Genomic DNA, 18,828 nt, shown 5'->3' on the forward strand with positions numbered 1-18,828 from the left:
ACTGGGAAGCTTTAAGAACACATTCTACATTCAGGTGTCCATTAAGCTGCAGAATGTTTTACATCTGCCCCACTCCTAAAGAGTAAAACGAAAGCTTCATCGTTCTGCTTCAGAAAGTTTGACCACTTCGAAATTAAAGGTGCAATATTAACCATGTAACTGGTAAACATTTTACATACTTCAGAAAATCCTTAAGCATTCATTCAAAATAAAGGTAACAAACATCTACCCTTTTGTGTAAAATAACTATCACTGACTTAATTCAACAGTGACATTTAAGTTTACCATCAGTGGGAATCTGAACTATCTAGACCTATAGATAGTAATTAGATGCATTCTGACAGTTTTCCAGGAAGAGCAAACCACAGACACTCAGCCATGAACTGAAAAGCCAAAGCATTAGATTCTTATATCACACGTAAAATGTTCTCAATTGTGAGCATTTTATTATGTTTAGAAAGTTATTTACAACGTATGGACCTCTTTGGCAACATGTTCTACAGGAAGAACTGCTTCATGGTAACAGTTTGTGGGGGCCGGGTGTGGAGGTTCATGCCTTAATTCCAGCACTCTGGGAGGCTAAGGCAGGAGGATCACATGAGGTTGGGAGTTTGAGACCAGCCTGGCCAACATGGTGAAATCCCATCTCTCCCAAAAACACAAAAATTAGCCAGGCATGGTGACGGGCACCTGTAGTCCCAGCTACTCGGGAGGCTGAGGCAGGAGAATCGCTTGAGCCCAGGAAGCAGAGGTTGCAGTGAACCAAGATCACGCCACTGCACTCCAGCCTGGGTGACACAGCAAGACCCAGTCTCAAAAACAAAAACAAAAACAGTTCGTGGGAGAAAATCAAGAGTCTGTCCCTAAACTCACTGGTTTTCCTTTGCTAATATTCTGGCTTCTCTTTTAAAATAGCCAAAGGTTTCAACCAGTCTAGCTGTTGCCACCTTCTTATTAAACTTTAATAAGCTAAGCTTTTTAAGCCACATAAAAATTTCATCAAGCATTTGTCAACCTTAGGGAAAACGGAAGGAGGAAAAAAGGTCAGAACATCACTTTCCACCACAGTAGCATCTGGAGAGAGATGCTTTGGAAGGATCCTGCATGCAGTCAGCCGCAAAATAAATGCTAGGAAACAAGCTCGCTGTTTGTGGCCTGCACCAGATGGCGATTACGTTTACTCCTTCATCACCCGCAGGCCCCACACTGGGTGCTAATTAAAGCACTATCTTCCAATAGCAGGCTCCTGGGACAACTGTGAGCCTTTGTTCCAACGTCCTCGGGGTGTGCTGCATGCAGTCCACTGCTACAGGCTTGCCTGTCAAGAACACCACTTCAGAGCAGCTCCTTATCATTTTACTTTCAGTGTTTCATATGTCAACATATTTTAAAAACAAATCTTTAGTTTTCTTTTTTTTTTTTTTTAACTATTACATGTTATAGGAGGGAAAAGGAGGTGGGCTGTCTGGGGTCCTCAAGACATGAGAAACCGGTGGTGGGTTCCAAGCTTCCTTACTTCCCCCATAGATCCCTGACAGTGTGCTGCAGAAGCCTCCAACCTGGAACTGCCAACAGGACCAGAGCACCCCCACCACCCCGCCCCAGAAAAAGCCAAGAAAAGCCCAACTCCTCTAGCCAAAGTACCAGGAGAAGAACGGCCTAACATCAGAAAACACCTGGGTAATGCTCATTCTAGTCCAGCCAGGCGCCAAAGGAAAAATCACCATCCCCCTCCCGCCCTGGTCTCACAGAGCCCGGTGGGAACAGGCTCTCCCAGCCCGCTCCTCAGGAAGGAAACTGTGCACACTGGTCTAATTAACATCCAGAGAACATGCCACCCAACAGCAGAATATTTTTTCCAAGCACCAAAGAAACACTGACTAAGACAAACCACATCCTAGATCATAAAACCTCAAGAAACAGAAGCGGACTGAAATCATACAGTATTTCTCTGAGCATAATGGAATCACACTAGAAATCAGTAACACAAAGATAATAGTAAAATCTTGGCAGGGCATGGTGGCTCACACCTGTAATCCCAGCCCTCTGGAAGGCCGAGGTGGGAGGATCGCTTGAGGTCAGGAGTTCAAGACCAGCCTGGGCAACACAGTGAAACCTCATCTCTACCAAAAAATACAAGTTAGCCAGACATGGTGGCATACGCCCATAATCCCAGCTACTCGGGAGGCAGAGGTAAGAGAATCACTTGAACCCGGGAGGTGGAGGTTGCATGGAGCTGAGATCATACCGCTGCACTCAGGAAAGGAGTAAACATAATGAAGGAGTAAATGTAATCGCCATCGGGTGCAGGCCACAAACAGCAAGCTTGTTTCCTAGCATTTATTTTTAGTAGAGACGGGGTTTCACCGTGTTAGCCAGGATGGTCTCGATCTCCTGACCTCGTGGCTTGCAGTCTGTATTTTGTTTTGTTCAACCTCTTAACAAGGTTTTCAAAAAGCAAAAATTTCTACTTTTTATGAAGTTTATTAATTTTTTCTTTTATGAATTGTGCTTTTGGTGTCAAGTCTAAAAACTCTTTACTTATCCCTAGATATCCCAAAGATCTTCTACTATTTTTCCTGAAAGTTTTATATTATGTTTTACATTTAAGTCTGTGATTAGTTTATTTGAAGCCTTTGCTGTTTTCTAAAGTAAGAATTAAGGGCTATAAATTTCTCTCTCAACACTTCTTTAAGGCTGTGCCTCACATATTTTGATATACTATATTTTCATTTTCATTCAGTCCTATGTATTTTTTCTTTTGAGATTTCTTTTCTCTATACATCACTGAGAAGCATATTGCTGAATTTCCAGTAGTTTAGAGATTTTACTTTTTTTTTTCCTCCTTTTGAGAGAGGGTCTCACTCTGTCGCCCAGGCTGGAGTGCAGGGCCACGATCACAGCTCACTGCAGCCTCTGCTTCCCAGGCTCAAGCAATTCTCGTGCTTCAGCCTCCTGAATGGATGGGGCTACAGGCGCACGGAACCTTGCCCAGCTAAGTTTTTGTGTTTTTAGTAGAGATGGGGTTTGCCATGTTGGCCATGCTAGTCTTGAACTCCTGACCTCAAGTGATCCATCCACCTTGGCTTCCCAAAGTGCCGGTATTACAGGTGTGAGCCACTGCGCCCAGCCCGTGATTCCACCTATTTAACATTCTCGAAATGACAAAACTATAGAGATGAGAAACCGATGAGTGGCAGATTAGGGAAGGGGTTTGGTTATAAAAGAGCAGCACAAGGGACCCTTGTGACGGAACTGGTCTGTATCCTGACCGTGATGTTGGTCACGTGAATCTACACATGCGACAAAACTGCACAGACTAAAGACAGACACACATACACACACACAAATAAGTACAAATTAAACTGGAGAGATGGGGAGATTTCAGTGTATTCAGGAAGATCAGTGGATTTTATCCATGCCAATTTCCAGGTTATGATACTGACCACAGTTATACAAGATGTTGTTACTCAGGGAGAAAATGAGTGAAGGGGATAAGAGACCTCTTTGTATTTGTATTATCTCTTACACATGCAAGCAAATCTACATTTTCCTGAAATGCATATAACCTGAAACTAATCATGAAGGAACATAAGACATCAGATAAACTCAAATAGAAAATAATTGATCTGTACTCTTCAGAAACGTCAATGTCATAAAACCAAGTAAGAAGAGACAACTGAATGCAAAATCCAATGAGCTCCAATCAATCCAGGATTTTCTCTGCTATAAAGGTCATTATTGAGCCAGTTTTACAAAACCCAAGAAAGGTCTATCAATCAGATAATGTATTATATCAATGCTAATTTACTGATTTTGACAACCACACTATGGTTATATAAGAGAATGTTGTTTTTAAAAATATATAACAGGCCGGGCGCGGTGGCTCAAGCCTGTAATCCCAGCACTTTGGGAGGCCGAGATGGGCGGATCACGAGGTCAGGAGATCGAGACCATCCTGGCTAACACGGTGAAACCCCGTCTCTACTAAGAAATACAAAAACTAGCCGGGCGAGGTGGCGGGCGCCTGTAGTCCCAGCTACTCGGGAGGCTGAGGCCGGAGAATGGCATGAACCCGGGAGGCGGAGCTTGCAGTGAGCTGAGATCCGGCCACTGCACTCCAGCCTGGGCTACAGAGCGAGACTCCGTCTCAAAAAAAAAAAAAAAATATATATATATATATATATAACAAAGTATTTAAGGGTAACATGGCATCATATCTCAAACTTACTCTCAAATAGTTTTGTTAAGGTATATATACAAAGGCTGAGGATGGTGTTTACACCCATAATCCCAACACTTAGGGAGGCCAAGGTGGGAGGATCGTTTGAGCCCGAGTTTGAGACCAGCCTGGGCAACACTGCAAGACCTGGTCTGTGCAAAAAATTAAAAAGTTAGCCAGGCATGGTGATGCATACCTTTAGTCCTAGCTACTCAGAAGGCTGAGGCTGGAGGATCGCTTGAGCCCAGGAGTTGGGGCTGCAGTGAGCCATGACTGCCACCACACTCCAGCCTGAGCAACAGGGCAAGGCCCTGTCTCTTAAAAAAAATTTTTTTAAATTAAAAAAGTATAGATACATAGAAAAGGAAATATAGTAAAACATTAACAGCTGTAGAATCTGAGTGAAGGGAATACCTGACACTTACCTTGCACATTTTTGTTAAGTCTAAAATTACAAATATAAAAATTATCAAAATAAAAAAAATTAAAAGTGCACAGGCAGAGCCTGGCACATAAAGCTTCAATAAACTACAGTGTTTGGGTATTTTATATCTACTTTCAGATGAAGAAAGAAGTTGAGATGCTAAATAAACTGTCCACCAGGGATGAGGGATCATGGGAAACCGGCGGTACAGAAGGGAAGTGAGCTGAGACCGGTTCCGTGTCAAAGTCTGTGCTGCTTCCACTAGAAAGAGGAAGGATAAAAATCCCAATGTCCCTGTCCCCACAGGGATTTGAATGTACTATGTTAGGAGAAGATAGCGTTATACAAAAATTGGCTTCAAACCACTCTCCAAGCAAGTCACTTCTTAGTTTTCCACATGCAAAGTCTAGGCTAGGGACCTAACAGCCCGAACCTGGCTCCTAGGGTGGGTATTCTGTCCACAGCACATCAAACAAACTTGTTACCAACTGAGAGCCACCGTCTCCAGGCCCTCATACCAGGGAAGCACACTGCTTTTCCTAGGTTTATTCACTCAACCCAAATTCCCTGAGCGCCTCAGATGTGCTGTCAACGGAACTTCTAGGATGACTATCCAGAGAAATGTGTTCTGTTGGTCCTCCCCACCTCACCCGTACCAACCATGTCTGAGCTTAGATGACAGAGGTTTTTCACTGATTTCGTTTTCTAAATAGATAATACTTTCCCAGTTCAAAATTCACATGGGAAAGAATTTCACACAGGAAGGGGTAGTGTGAAGTCTCCCTAACCCCCCTCCTAGTTCCCATTTCCAGAAACATCCAAAGTTACTAGTTTAAAAATGCAACTATGTGATATTTCTCCAAATTAATAGAATTATCTAGATAATACTATGATATCAAGCTATCTACCTGAACAGACTATTCTAGGTGATCACAACAAATGTAGTATCCTTTAGGTTATTTTAAATATCCCTTAAATACTTGTGTAGACATTTTCAACATATTAAAATGACTGAGTAAGGTAACAACATTTTTTAAAAGAAAAAACATGTTAGTAAGATGCATGGACACGACAGATGTCTGTGAACTCTGGCTGGTAAGAACCAATCACTGCTAAGTACTGAGCTCACCTGGTTCCTGTCGCGTGCATTTGTGTACCTGATCTTCTGAATGAAGTAGAATATGAGCCATGCTGAAGAAATAATCATCAAAACAATAAAGGATATTGACACGAAGACTAGAGAGCCACGGCTGAAGTTCTTCGGTGGCATTCGAGTTCCAACAGCTATTGTCATTTGTACAGAGATGTTTTTCTCCAGATAACTCAAAATATCCTTACCCCTCAATTCTGTTATCATGACAGCAATAATATCTCCAGTGCCTGTAATATAAAATAAATATATAACTCAAGTGACATTTAAAATTTATAGAAACATCAAATACATAAACACACCACTTAGGTAACTACCGTAATATCTGGTAATGGAAAGGGCATGGGAACTCCACTTCTCAACTGAAATGAAGCTGCAGCTGGGTATGCTGGCACCAAGTGGGAACATGTAATTTGTTGTGTGGTACTTAAGACTTAAACAGACATAAGGCATAGAACGATTGCAGCGTTAAGAACCATATTAACTTGTCTGACAACTACATTTAAAAAAGAGTATTAAACCAACCAAATGTGACAACAGACAGCAATATAACATTATACAGCAACAGAAGTGTATCAACATCATGGTAGATTTACACTGTAAAATCTTTTCTATTTTAAAATGATCTTCAGAAAGTCTTAATTCCTTAAGAAATGGAGTAAAGTGCTGTTTTTATAGCATAAATTGGTACTTCTTGCACTAATCTAGGAACATTCATGGAGCACCCACTGTCTGTAGAACTAGTGCAAGGAACAAAAACAAGTACAAGATACCACGCTTTCTAATCTCACCGAGACACAGGACACACAGCTGGTAACAGAGCTACAAAGTGCCAAATGGTGGTACCTTTTATTAGTGACATCTGAAACTAACTTGGGTCTTACGTCCGGACTTGAGTGGAGCGAGGCTCCTTGCTAGTTTACCCCAGAACTCTTCTGGAAATCAAATGTTCCAGAGACAGGTCCAGGCTTCAACATTCTGGACTAGTTTGGCATCAAAATCCTCCAGCCTCTAACAGTTGTCCAGAAGTCTGCCCACAGTCACAGGCTATGTAAGTTAATCACGACGATGGTCTTAAGTTGCTTTATAGTGACCTAGACCTTTCCCCTATATAATTTCCAGAAGTAGTAACATTAGAGGAATTGAATATCTATTCCTATGGACAGCAGGAAACTGCTATCCCTTTCCTCCTCCACAAGGGAAGTAACTTCCCAGTGTCTTTTAAGAAAACAGAGAAACTTCTATCAATCTATCAGCCATTGTCCTTTCACAAGCTGCAGCTGCCGGTGGCAACACATAACTTCTACATTTGCCTTCTCCAGAGAGACTCTAAGGGGGACTCGGGGTCAGCAGACGGGAAATAAATGTTTTATTTTGGGAAAGATAAAATTATAACCACTTATTTGAATCTGAATAAGGTTTGTACATACAAATGTAAACCAACAAAACAAACAAGCAAAAGTCCCCAAAACTTGTCCTTTTCAATGCTTCTTCAATGAATAACACATTGAAATATTTTGGTTTTACATGTTTCATTTATCATATTTAGCTAAAAGAACCACTGTGTTACACGCAGTCACAGAGGACTACATGCAACTGAAAAAGAAATTCACCAAGGCTGGGCGCAGTGGCTCATGCCTGTAATCCCAGCACTTTGGGAGGCTGGGGCAGGTGGATTGCTTGAGCTCAGGAGTCCAAGACCAGCCTGGGCAACATGGCGAAACCCTGTCTCTCACAAAAACAGGAAAATGAGCCAGGCATGGTGGCACGTGTCTGCGTTCCCAGATACTCAGGAGTACTCCTCATACTCCACCCCTAAAGCCTGAGGTGGGAGGATCACTGGAGTCCAGGAAGTTGAGGCTGCAGTGAGCTGAGATCACATCACTGCATGCCAACCTGGGTGACAGAGTGAGACCCTCAAAAAAAAAGAAGAGAAATGTAACAGTAAAAGGAGTTTTACAGAAAATGTAACCCAATGGAACATACACCTTTTTACTACCTTACTCAAAATTCTTACAGCCACTTTATTAGAAGAGCAGTTTATCAGAATACTGATTAAAAATCCACAAAAAACTGTAAAATTAAAGCAAGCAATAAACATCTAATTAACATCTAATTACCTTCCTGAAATAAGAGTTTTGATCAGTAAGTTAGAGACAATCATAAAATAATGCTAAGCCACTTTAAATTTCCCTTTAGAAATCTCTTTTAAAATGTTGTTCAACAGGCCATGATCTGTGGTATAAGATACCAGGTATGGCTATAAAGTAACTGAGACGGATCCCACAAACAACATATGACAATCAGTCTCATTGCTTTATAATCACACCAGGTACAAATGGTTTTAGAAATCAGTTGAGGCTCCCTCTTGAAGACTCAAGCTGGAAAAGGAGTAGGGAAAGCTGAACAGGTAGCCAAGGAAACCAATCCATGTAATTCTATTCAAAGAACACTAAATAAGAACACCAACTAATTTCAACAGGGAAGCTGTTTGGAAAAAGAAGTGTGTAATTATTTCAACCATCCATTCAACAATATTTATTGAACACATACTATGATAAGGCTCCTTTCACCTCTTAAAGAGAGTAGAGAATTACCTGCTCTTGATGCAAAAATCCACGTGCCTTCAGGAGCAAAGGGGAACCTTTCGGACTAGGGAGAGAAGCTGCTCGCAGTGGCGTCCTTACAACAGCACAGACAAGAGCCGAGCAGAGGAGCCCGACCCTGCCGACCAGGCAGGAGGACAGCAGAGAGGCCAGCAGAACGAAAGTCCACCACCGACACTTGCAAAGGACTGGAGTGTTAGCCATTTTAGGTCTTAGATCTCTTACAGAATCTGGTGAAAGTTATATAGGAGTCCCCTCCTAGGAGAAAGGGCCTTCTCCCCAAACTCCACCCCTAAAGCCTGATAGGGTTCAAAGACCCTGACCTAAAGCTGCCTCAGACACTTGACTTTTAAAGATCTGAGGAGCTCTGGCCCAGCTTCAGGAGGGATACACACGCCGAAGGAAATGTAGGCATCAGAATAAAGGCCCAGTCAGAGCAGGCAGTGACTGATAAGAGTTAAGAATAATTAGACCGTAGTGTTGTGGCCCACACCTGTAATCCCAGCACCTTGGGAGGCCGAGGCGGGCGGATCACGAGGTCAGGAGATGGAGACCATCCTGGCTAACACAGTGAAACCCCTTCTCTACTAAAAACACAAAAAATTAGCCGGGCGCCGTGTAGTCCCAGCTACTCTGGAGGCTGAGGCAGGAGAATGGCGTGAACCCGGGAGGCGGAGCTTGCAGTGAGCTGAGATCACACCACTGCATTCCAGCCTGGGTGACAGAGCGAGATTCTATCTTAAAAAAAATAAAAAATAAAAATAGGCCAGGCGCGGTGGCTCAAGCCTATAATCCCAGCACTTTGGGAGGCCGAGGCGGGCGGATCATGAGGTCAGGAGATCGAGACCATCCTGGCTAACACAGTGAAACCCCGTCTCTACTAAAAAAGACAAAAAAATTAGCCCGGCGTGGTGGCGGGCGCCTGTAGTCCCAGCTACTCAGGAGAATGAGGCAGAAGAATGGCGTGAACCCCGGAGGCAGAGCTTGCAGTGAGCCGAGATCGCACCACTGCACTCCAGCCTGGGCAACAGAGCGAGATTCCGTCTCAAAAAATAAATAAATAAATAAAAATAATAAAAATAATTAAGACTGCAACACTGTAAGTATCAAAGCATATTTAGGACATGCCCCACCACTCCCATGTCCCAAGCCCTGGGCAAACACTGCTGAGCGCGGTGGCTCACGCCTGTAATCCCAGCACTTTGGGAGGCCCAGGCAGGCGGATCACAAGGTCAGGAGATCAAGACCATCCTGGCTAACACGGTGAAACCCCGTCTCTACTAAAAATAGAAAAAAATTAGCTGGGCGTGGTGGTGGGTGCCTGTGGTCCCAGCTACTCAGGAGGCTGAGGCAGGAGAATGGCGTGAACCTGGGAGGCGGAGCTTGCAGTGAGCCAAGATCACGCCACTGCAGTCCAGCCTGGGCGACAGAGTGAAACTCCGTTTAAAAAAAAAAAAAAAAAATCTTTGAGGGCAGAAGGACTGCTGCTGAGGGAAGAGTTAGGTGTATTCAGGGTCAAGCTGGGCATGGGGCAGAGCCCTGGCTGCCTGTGTCTCCGTGGGTCCTGCTGGCTCCTGCTCCCAGGAGTTCTCATCTCACTCTACTGACTTAATGAAAGTCCTTCTCAAACGTTTATCCACAATACCTTCAGTGCTTCATACCCAGTCCTCATTTTTCTCTTCACTGATCCCTTAAAGAACTCAAGGGGGAAAAACAGACACATTCTACATTCTTTTATGAAATGAATATAGCAATAATTCTGACAGATGGAGGTTATATCAATTATAGATTTCCTGCTAGACTTGTCAGTTTTCCTAAAATATAGATTTGCCCTGTCACTCTGCTTTGAAAAGCCTTTGATGTATCCCTTCTGTCAAACAAATAAAGTCCAAACTCTCACTGGACACTCAAGCACTGGGGAGCCAAACAGCCCTGAGGGTAAGTGAGACACGGGACGGTGAACCCTCTCTGACCCAGTGAAACTGTTGGGCAAAGTGACTGGAATAGTGGTTCATGCAGTCTAGGCAGGACGGAGAGGTGAAGCCAGGAGGGAAACTGAGAGAAAACTAAGAAAGGGTCTGGGAACTGGAAGCTTCAATAAAACTGAATGACAGTTTTACTGAAGACAGGGGGAGAAAGGGAAGAGGCACTGCTCGGGGCACAGGACACAGAAGTTTGCAACTCGAGCTGTAACAATCCTGGGAGATGATGAGGCCCAGGGAGCAGCTATGGGACCAGGCTCCTGGAGAAGTAGAATGGCTGAGGGGTCTGTGGAAGGAATCTCTGGTTAGGTGTTCACTTTCCAGGTGGATTCTGAAACTGCCCAGGATGGTGGCAGGACCTCTGATGAACAGGGAGCAGTGACAGGAGGGGAAGAACATGACTATGGAGAGGAGGAACACGGTCTGCTGCACAAAACTGAAACCGAAGTCTCCCCATGTGGAAGTGACTGGTTTGGATGTGCTGTACACCACCACCACAGTACCCCTCAGCGCCCACAGCTGCACAGCAATGACCAACTTGTAATTTTGCTAATGCTTGAACCTGAGCCTCCTGCCATGCGGCTGTTGGGAAGCCAAATGTGTAAGCTACTGAGTGGTAGTCACTCACTGATAATTCCTGAGGACACTGGGCTACAGTCTGTTGCCAAAAGCCAAGGGTCTTTTATTCTTTCTTCCTTGAGCAGGAAGTTCTTCAATCACATACAAGTAGGGCCAAGGGGCCACTGTACAGCACCCGGATGTCAGCTTTTCTTCTTATGCTATCTCTTGACTGTATGTCAAGAGAAACAAAAGGGGCAGGAGCAAGGCCCTGCCCGGAACAGAAAGCTTTCTTCCTTCACACAGAGGCAGAATGTGGGTGGGCACTGAAGACAAGCCACCAATCAGTGGAGAGCCACAGACTCTCAGTTAAGAGTTCCCAGGGGCTGCCAACTTTCAACACAGTACAGGAACTCCTATAAATTACTGATCCCTCTCAGCTGAGCGGTTCTATCCGCAGGCACCTGGATTTAAGTGTTAGACAAGTCTTCTTTCCTTAAAATCTAAATTTCTTTTTTTGAGATGGAGTCTCAGTCTGTGGCCAGGCTGGAGTGCAGTGGCACAATCTCAACTCACTGCAATCTCTGCCTCCCAGGTTCAAGTGATTCTCCTGCCTCAGCCTCCCGAGTAGCTGGGATGACAGGTGCACACCACCACACCCGGCTAATTTTTTTGTATTTTTAGTAGAGACGGGGTTTCACCACGTTGGCCAGGATGGTCTCGATCACCTGACCTTGTGATCCGCCCACCTCAGCCTCCCAAAGTGCGGGGCTTAGAGGTGTGAGCCACCGCACGCAGCCAAAATCTAAATTTCTAAATGTCTGTTTGTGGCTCTTGGTTCTCTCCTCTGGAAAAACACCACTGAATAAAACCTGTTTTTCATTTATTGATGTATAAAATACCATCAACCACAAGGTACATCATTATGTATCCTGAAGAAAAAAATCTGTCAAGAAATTCTAAGATGTCATCGGATATAAGAAACATTCCCACTTTAAGTTGCACATCCTGGAATCAATGAGAATTCTTCTTTGACATAACAATTCTTAAAATGTTCAAAGACAGCCTCCCTGCGACCCCACTTCAGTCTTTTTTCCACACTAATTCTAGAGTCCCAAATCATTCATTTAAAAATAAAACAAAATCTTTTTTTAAATAATCTACAACTTACAGAAAAATTGGAAATATCATATAAAAACTCTTTCTAAAAAACCCAGAACCATTCAAGAGTAAGTTGCTAGCATGACGCCTCATCACTCCCGAATATTTGGCATTTTCCTACAAACAAATTTATAAACAGAATACAACCCCCAAATAAGGAGCTTAACACAGATGTGTCACTACCATCTAATCCCAAAGTCCATCCAAGCTTCTGTGACTTTCCCAATAAGGTCCTTCACAGCAGCCCAGATCAGAGTCATACGCTGCACTCAGTCGTCACGTCACAGCCATCTCCGTCTGCCTGCAACTGTCCCTCAGTCTTTCTTGGTGTTTGTGACCTTGGCACTTCTGAAGACCACCCACGGCCCAGTTGATCTGTAGAAGGTATTTCCCTGTGCTAGATTCAGGCCAGGTGCTGCTGGCAGTAACGACACAGAGGTGAGGCAGTGCTCTTCGCAGCGCACACCGCCGGGCGGCCCACCGTGCTCTTCGCAGTGTGCACCGCCAGGCGGCCCACAGCTTTTTTTATTTGCCATTACTGATAAAGTCCAGTTTGATAATTCGGTAAAGGTGATTCCTCCAGGCATCTGCACCGTGAAGTTCCTCTTTTTCCCTTTGTAATTAGTATGTATTCTGTCGGGAGGTGCTTTGAGACTAGGTAAATATTCCGTCCTCATGAAACCTTCAGTTTACTTTTACTTTTTAGATCAGTATAGATTCATGGTTCCTATTTCATTCAATCGGTTAAAACAGCTACTAACATTATTCATTATGACGCTGACATTCTAAATTATGCTTCATAAGACCCTGTGCACAGAGATTTCCTATCCTATTCTTTTCTGGACACTGGTTTTCCAGTGTCTTCACTTATGTAAATGTTAACTACAAATACAATACTTTCAGTATCAAGAGTAGCATGACACTAACATCTCCCTACATCTGATTGTGTCCACAGGGACACAGCGTAAGATTTCAATAGAATTTTTTGAAGCCACGGCATACATCAGCATACACGGAGTTCACATGACTGAAGGTTCCCAAGCATTCTCCTTCTCCACTTGAACTGTCACTTAAGCCACATCTCCACAAACCTTTGCTATACTCGTTTTAACCCATTTGCAGGTTTACTTAATGAATACTTCCTCTTATCTATGTTTCAAGATTTCACCTCCCCAGCTTTGTGCCCCTTTCAAGTAAGATGCTTACATTTATGCTTTCTTACAAGTTTTTGATAAAAGAATTTTAAATGAGTGGGAAAAGAAATTATAAGTACAGAGTTAGGCATTCTAACCAAGGGAGATTTAGGTTGGGAGGAAAGTGGGCTACAGAAGCTTTCACACCAGGCACTAGAACTCTAAAAGGCCTCCAAATCTGTTATTTACATTAAAGAATTTATAAATCTGAGAATTCACCGAACTGAATAATTAAGCAAATAGATGTAGGATGGCAAGAGCCAGGTTTTTCATTTAGGAGTGGGAGTTCAGTGATAAGAAAGGAGAGAGAGCTACAATGATCCATGTGGCAATGTATTAGAGTTGGAGACCTAAGTATGAACTCATTGTTAGCTTAACATCAACACAGATGATTACAGATAGAAATATTTATAGAGGCTGGGCGCAGTGGCTCACGCCTGTAATTCCAGCACTTTGGGAGGCCGAGACGGGTGGATCACCAGGTCAGGAGATCGAGACCATCCTGGCTAACACGGTGGAACCCCGTCTCTACTAAAAATACAAAAATTAGCCAGGCATGGTGGCAGGCGCCTATAGTCCCAGCTACACGGGAGGCTGAGGCAGGAGAATGGCGTGAACCCGGGAGGCGGAGCTTGCAGTGAGTGGAGATCGCACCACTGCACTCCAGCCTGGGCGACAGAGCGAGACTCTGTCTCAAAAAAAAAAAAAAAAGAAATACTTATAGATATGTAGATATGCAGGAGTTAGGATACATGCATGTATTTCCTTGTTCTGTCAGCTGAGAAGGCCCAGAAGCAACAGGTATCTCGGCAGTAACATCACATCTAATGCCTGGATCTTGGTTTTTAATACTACTCTGCCAATAAACAGAACCAGGGTTCCTTGGAAAAATGGCTGATTCTAGGACTGATGTCATTACTGATGAAGTTCAATAATGTTCAACGGGCAGAAAATATATGCAAAAGGAGCCTGGCACATCTTAGAGCACCAGAAAGTAAGAAAGTGCTCAAAAACTAAACCAAACCAAAACAAAAAAACAAAAAACCAACACCCACAACAACAGAGGCATGTCAAAGGACACAGGAGCCAACACGAAGAATCCCCAGTGGCCAAAGATGGGATAATTTGAGTAACAAAGTTATACTGTATTACAATCCAAAGTATAAAATAAATTCTCATGGGTCCATACTGATACAAATAAATGACTGAACAAATTAATAAATGGAGCAGAGGCAAATCACCCATGCACAAAAATTCCAAATAATTCTGTAGATGCTCCACCCTAAGGGAGATGGAGCATAAATCCCCACTTTCCAAGTGTGGGCTGTACTCAGTGATGTCAGAAGTTATTGTACGGAAGGGGAAAACAGGAGTTAACTTCACAGTGGAGAAGCTGACAGACACTACCTCAGCCAGGTGACCGAAGTCAGCATCACCAGTGGTACCTCACACTGACAGCACGTAAACTCAATACGATAGGATGCATGCTAATGGTACTTTATAAATCCCTGTAGTCTTCCTCCCAAAAACCCATATCCCTAGCCGAACTATAAGAAAACGATCCAACATGTCCCAGTTGAAGGACGTTCTACAACATGCTGGAACAGCAGTCCTCAAAGCTGTTGAGGTCATCAAAAACAAGCAAAGTCTGAAACAGTATCACAGCCAAGAGGAAACTAATGGATCATGATGACTAAATGTAATGTGGTGTCCTGGGTGGGATCCTAGAACAGAAAAAAAACTAGGTGAGAACTAAGGAAATATGAATAAAGTAATAGACTTTGATTAATAATTATGTATCAGCATTAGTTCACTGTGGTACAACAAATCAACATCTCACATGGTACCTAACAGAGGAAACTGGGTGCGGGGTTTGCGGGCATTCTTTGTACTACCCTCACAATTTTTCCATAAATGTAAAACTGTTCTAAAAAGTAAAGTTTTTTTTTTTTAAAGACTCATTATATAAAAGCGAACAACTTCTCATCAGAAAAAACGTAAGCCAGAAAACAACAAAACAACGCCTTTAAAGTGCTGAAAGGAAAATTCTGTCACACAAAAATTTCTACCTGTCTTTGAAAAATGATGGCAAAAAAAGACACTTTCAGATAAATAAATGTTGAGAGAATTCATCACCGGGAGATCTGTGCTGCATGAAATGATTTTTAAAAAGGGAAATGACACCAAATGAAAACTTGGAAATTCAGAAAGAAATAAAGAACAGCAGAACTGTTAGTATGTAGGCAAATATAAAAGCCTACCATTTTTTCATGAGTTTGGCCATTCCCACTCCCTTCACCAATGAGGGGCCCCTTTTCCTTCTTCCTCTAAATGCTCCTCAAACGTAAGCATCTGACAGTGGGTCTCATCTGACAGTGGGTCTCATCTGACAGTGGGTCTCAACAGGGGCAGTAAAGCTCTCCTGGGGGTGTCTGGAAACCCTGTGGGAGGGGACTCTATGCTGTCACAGGCCTGTGTCACAGGCACAGGGGACTCTATGCCACAGCTGGTGGCACTGTGACTCTATGCTGTCACAGTGAGAAAAGAGAAAAGAGAAAAAAGAACACTTGCCTTGTCCTCCACTTCCATCCTGAATCGAGAAGCACTGTAAGCATCACTGCAGGGGTAAGAGATCCCCACCCAGACCTCTAACATCCACAGCCTAAGGCTGCATGATTCTGCTTAGCAGCTGTGCCAGTGACACCAACTCTTGAGATCCTAACTCCAAGGTCAGGTCCATCACCATATGAACTGCTATCGGTTAAGAATGTCTTCCATCCTGGAACCAGGAAACTGATTTCTAAAACAGTATTTCAAACCCATGTAGATCCTTTATATGATTTTACCTGCCTCCTCTTCTACTGCCAGTGAGAAAAGAGAAGCACAGAAAAGATAAAGTAAATCAAGTGACGACTTCAAACAACCCACTTGGGACACAGAGCCTGCAAGGAAGGCTAGTGGACAGTCTCATGTATCTGCTGGTGGAGGCATTCTCCAGTTCTACTTCAGATGTAAAGAAAAAAGGAAAAGGCCGGGTGCGGTGGCTCAAGCCTGTAATCCCAGCACTTTGGGAGGCCGAGACGGGCGGATCACAAGGTCAGGAGATCGAGACCAGCCTGGCTAATACGGTGAAACCCCGTCTCTACTAAAAAATACAAAAAACTAGCCGGGTGAGGTGGCGAGCGCCTGTAGTCCCAGTTACTCGGGAGGCTGAGGCAGGAGAATGGCGTAGACCCGGGAGGCGGAGCTTGCAGTGAGCTGAGATGCGGCCACTGCACTCCAGCCTGGGCGACAGAGCGAGACTCCGTCTCAAAAAAAATCAAATCAAATCAAATCAAATCAAATAAAAAAGAAAAAAGGAAAATTAAGAGCTTATGGAAGTTTTAAAATGGAACCATTGCATTTATTTTTTTAAAGGCTATTTTTATTTTTTAAAAGCTACTGCTTAAGTGTTTCAGTTTTAGATTTTGATAATTATGAATTTTTTTTAAAAATGTATGAACCAGATGGAAGATACAGTAGAAGTATGTGCAAACTCAGGCAAAAATATAAATGCAATTTAAACCCTGACTTCCTGCCATAGCAGTACACTTCAACTTCAAGCTCCATCTTTTCTAAGGTAGTTAAATCCACATTCGATTAGAAGCTAAAAAACTTTAAATGGTAAAACAACGGTATACTTATATTCCTCATTTCCTCGATAGGCATTTAGAATAAAGAACACAGATTTACATTAAGTGGCCGAAATTACTGATATTTAAAGGTATTCTACAGGGTGTTTGTGATTTCTTTTTACTCGTTTTCATAAAGCATTTTTTGTATTCACAGTGAATTTTCTATATTTTACAAAGTGTGACATTTTTCTATTCAATGCTAGATAATATAGAACTAAGTAAGTTTTTAAGAGAATATGATGGAAAAAAGGTGAAGAGCCATTCAACTAATTTTGTTCAACCATCCAAAAAAAATACCCAGTAAGAAGCATCTGATATTGCTGATTGATAAAAAGATTAAAAAACAACATTATTATTTGGTTACACGTTTATCTAAATTACCTCATCTTCCTTTCAACAATGGAAAGAATGTCCACAAAATTCTTACAGACATACAGATAAAATTACAGCTATTTCAATCAGACAGTGATTTAACACAACTTAAGATGATTAAACAGTAACAGTAAAGTCTGTATAAATCTTTAAAAACCAGGAAAACAGATCCATAATTTTCAGACAAGTATGCATTACTGTAAACTATGCAAGAACCCATAACTTCCCCTTCACACTACCACAGATCCGCTACCTACATGACAAAGAACTCACTCTGCTAACCAGAGGTAACAAGTGAAACCACACACTGAGTAGCCTTTCCTGTCAATGACATCATGGACAGGGCACTGGCACAGACGTCCTTCAGTCACCAGGTGAAGGGCATGTTTTAGAACAAACAGGACCAAGCTCTTGCTTGACAAGGCAAGAAAACAAAATGCTTACACTTACATTGGTACATACAGTATATATGGAATACTTGTATTCCAATGTGGAATTTTAAAATTAGGTATAAAACATAGCCTTAAATGAAAAGAAAGCTTAACAACCGAACTAAATATCTTAATAAAATCATTTCAGTGCAACCCATATTTATTTTGTTCAGGGCATTTTGCTGACCACTGCAGAGAACCGAAAGACATGACACAAACTTTAACTTCATGAAACTCTGGGCGTTTCCTTACTGCCAGTCAAGTATGCAAAGAATGACAACATGAAAGGAAAAGGACACACCGTCACGGAGGTACAGAGAGGGCTCTGAGGACTGCAGGAGCCTGGGACTACAAACTCAGTGGGGGCAGTGATCTGGGTGTCTCTCCTTTTGACTTTTACCAGTTCTCACTAGTTCGTATTGAAATGCACAGCACAGAGAGCTGCCAAACCTACTGCTTCTGCCCTACAATGAAGGGAGGGGCAAAACTGGCACATGGTGAAAGCATGGGTCTCTGGGTCCATCCCTTGAGACTGTCTGGGGGGGGGTGGGGGGAGGATCCTGGAATCAGTGTCTTTCCAATTACCGTATGTGATTCTGACACAAGGGTTCTTCAATTTCTGTAGACAGCACCATCCTACAGGGTGAGAAGGGTTATCTGTGGAGGGAGGAGCCTGGAAAGCAAGGAGTTGCCACTGTATAATGACTTTCTCTGAGTATAAGCAGAAACAGAAAGGCAGAGAGCTATGGCATACAAAAGTCAGAAGAGGATCATAATTCCGGAGATTCATCATGAATGCCTGGCTGAAAAGACGAGACCCAGAGAAGCTTCTGATGGAGTGTGTGCTCTCTGTGCTACTTAACGTGAACTTCTCACCCCGTTCTCAGGACAGGCTTTCAGCTAGTGCAGCTCGCCGGACTGAAATGGGACCTTTCCACAACCACTGTCTCTCCCACCCCGAGCACGGGCTCCATTAAGAACCCTATCAGCCAGGACGCACGCCTTCCTGCTCCACTCTTTCTCGCCACACTTCACCTGTGGGAACTGCGCCTTGT

At 43.1% G+C, this 18,828-nt stretch overlaps 1 protein-coding gene across 1 annotated transcript in view; it reads right to left on the reverse strand.

Annotated features, from left to right (window-relative positions):
• Positions 1-18,828, reverse strand: part of RNF130 (ring finger protein 130) — a 110,514-nt gene that overhangs the window by 46,837 nt on the left and 44,849 nt on the right. The window contains exon 3 of the mRNA XM_025387977.1: positions 5,776-6,026. Within this exon, the coding sequence (XP_025243762.1) occupies positions 5,776-6,026 (251 nt within the window). The remainder of the gene's footprint in view (positions 1-5,775; positions 6,027-18,828) is intronic.

The sequence above is a fragment of the Theropithecus gelada genome, chromosome 6, assembly GCF_003255815.1.
Source record: "Theropithecus gelada isolate Dixy chromosome 6, Tgel_1.0, whole genome shotgun sequence".
Lineage (NCBI taxonomy): Eukaryota > Metazoa > Chordata > Mammalia > Primates > Cercopithecidae > Theropithecus > Theropithecus gelada.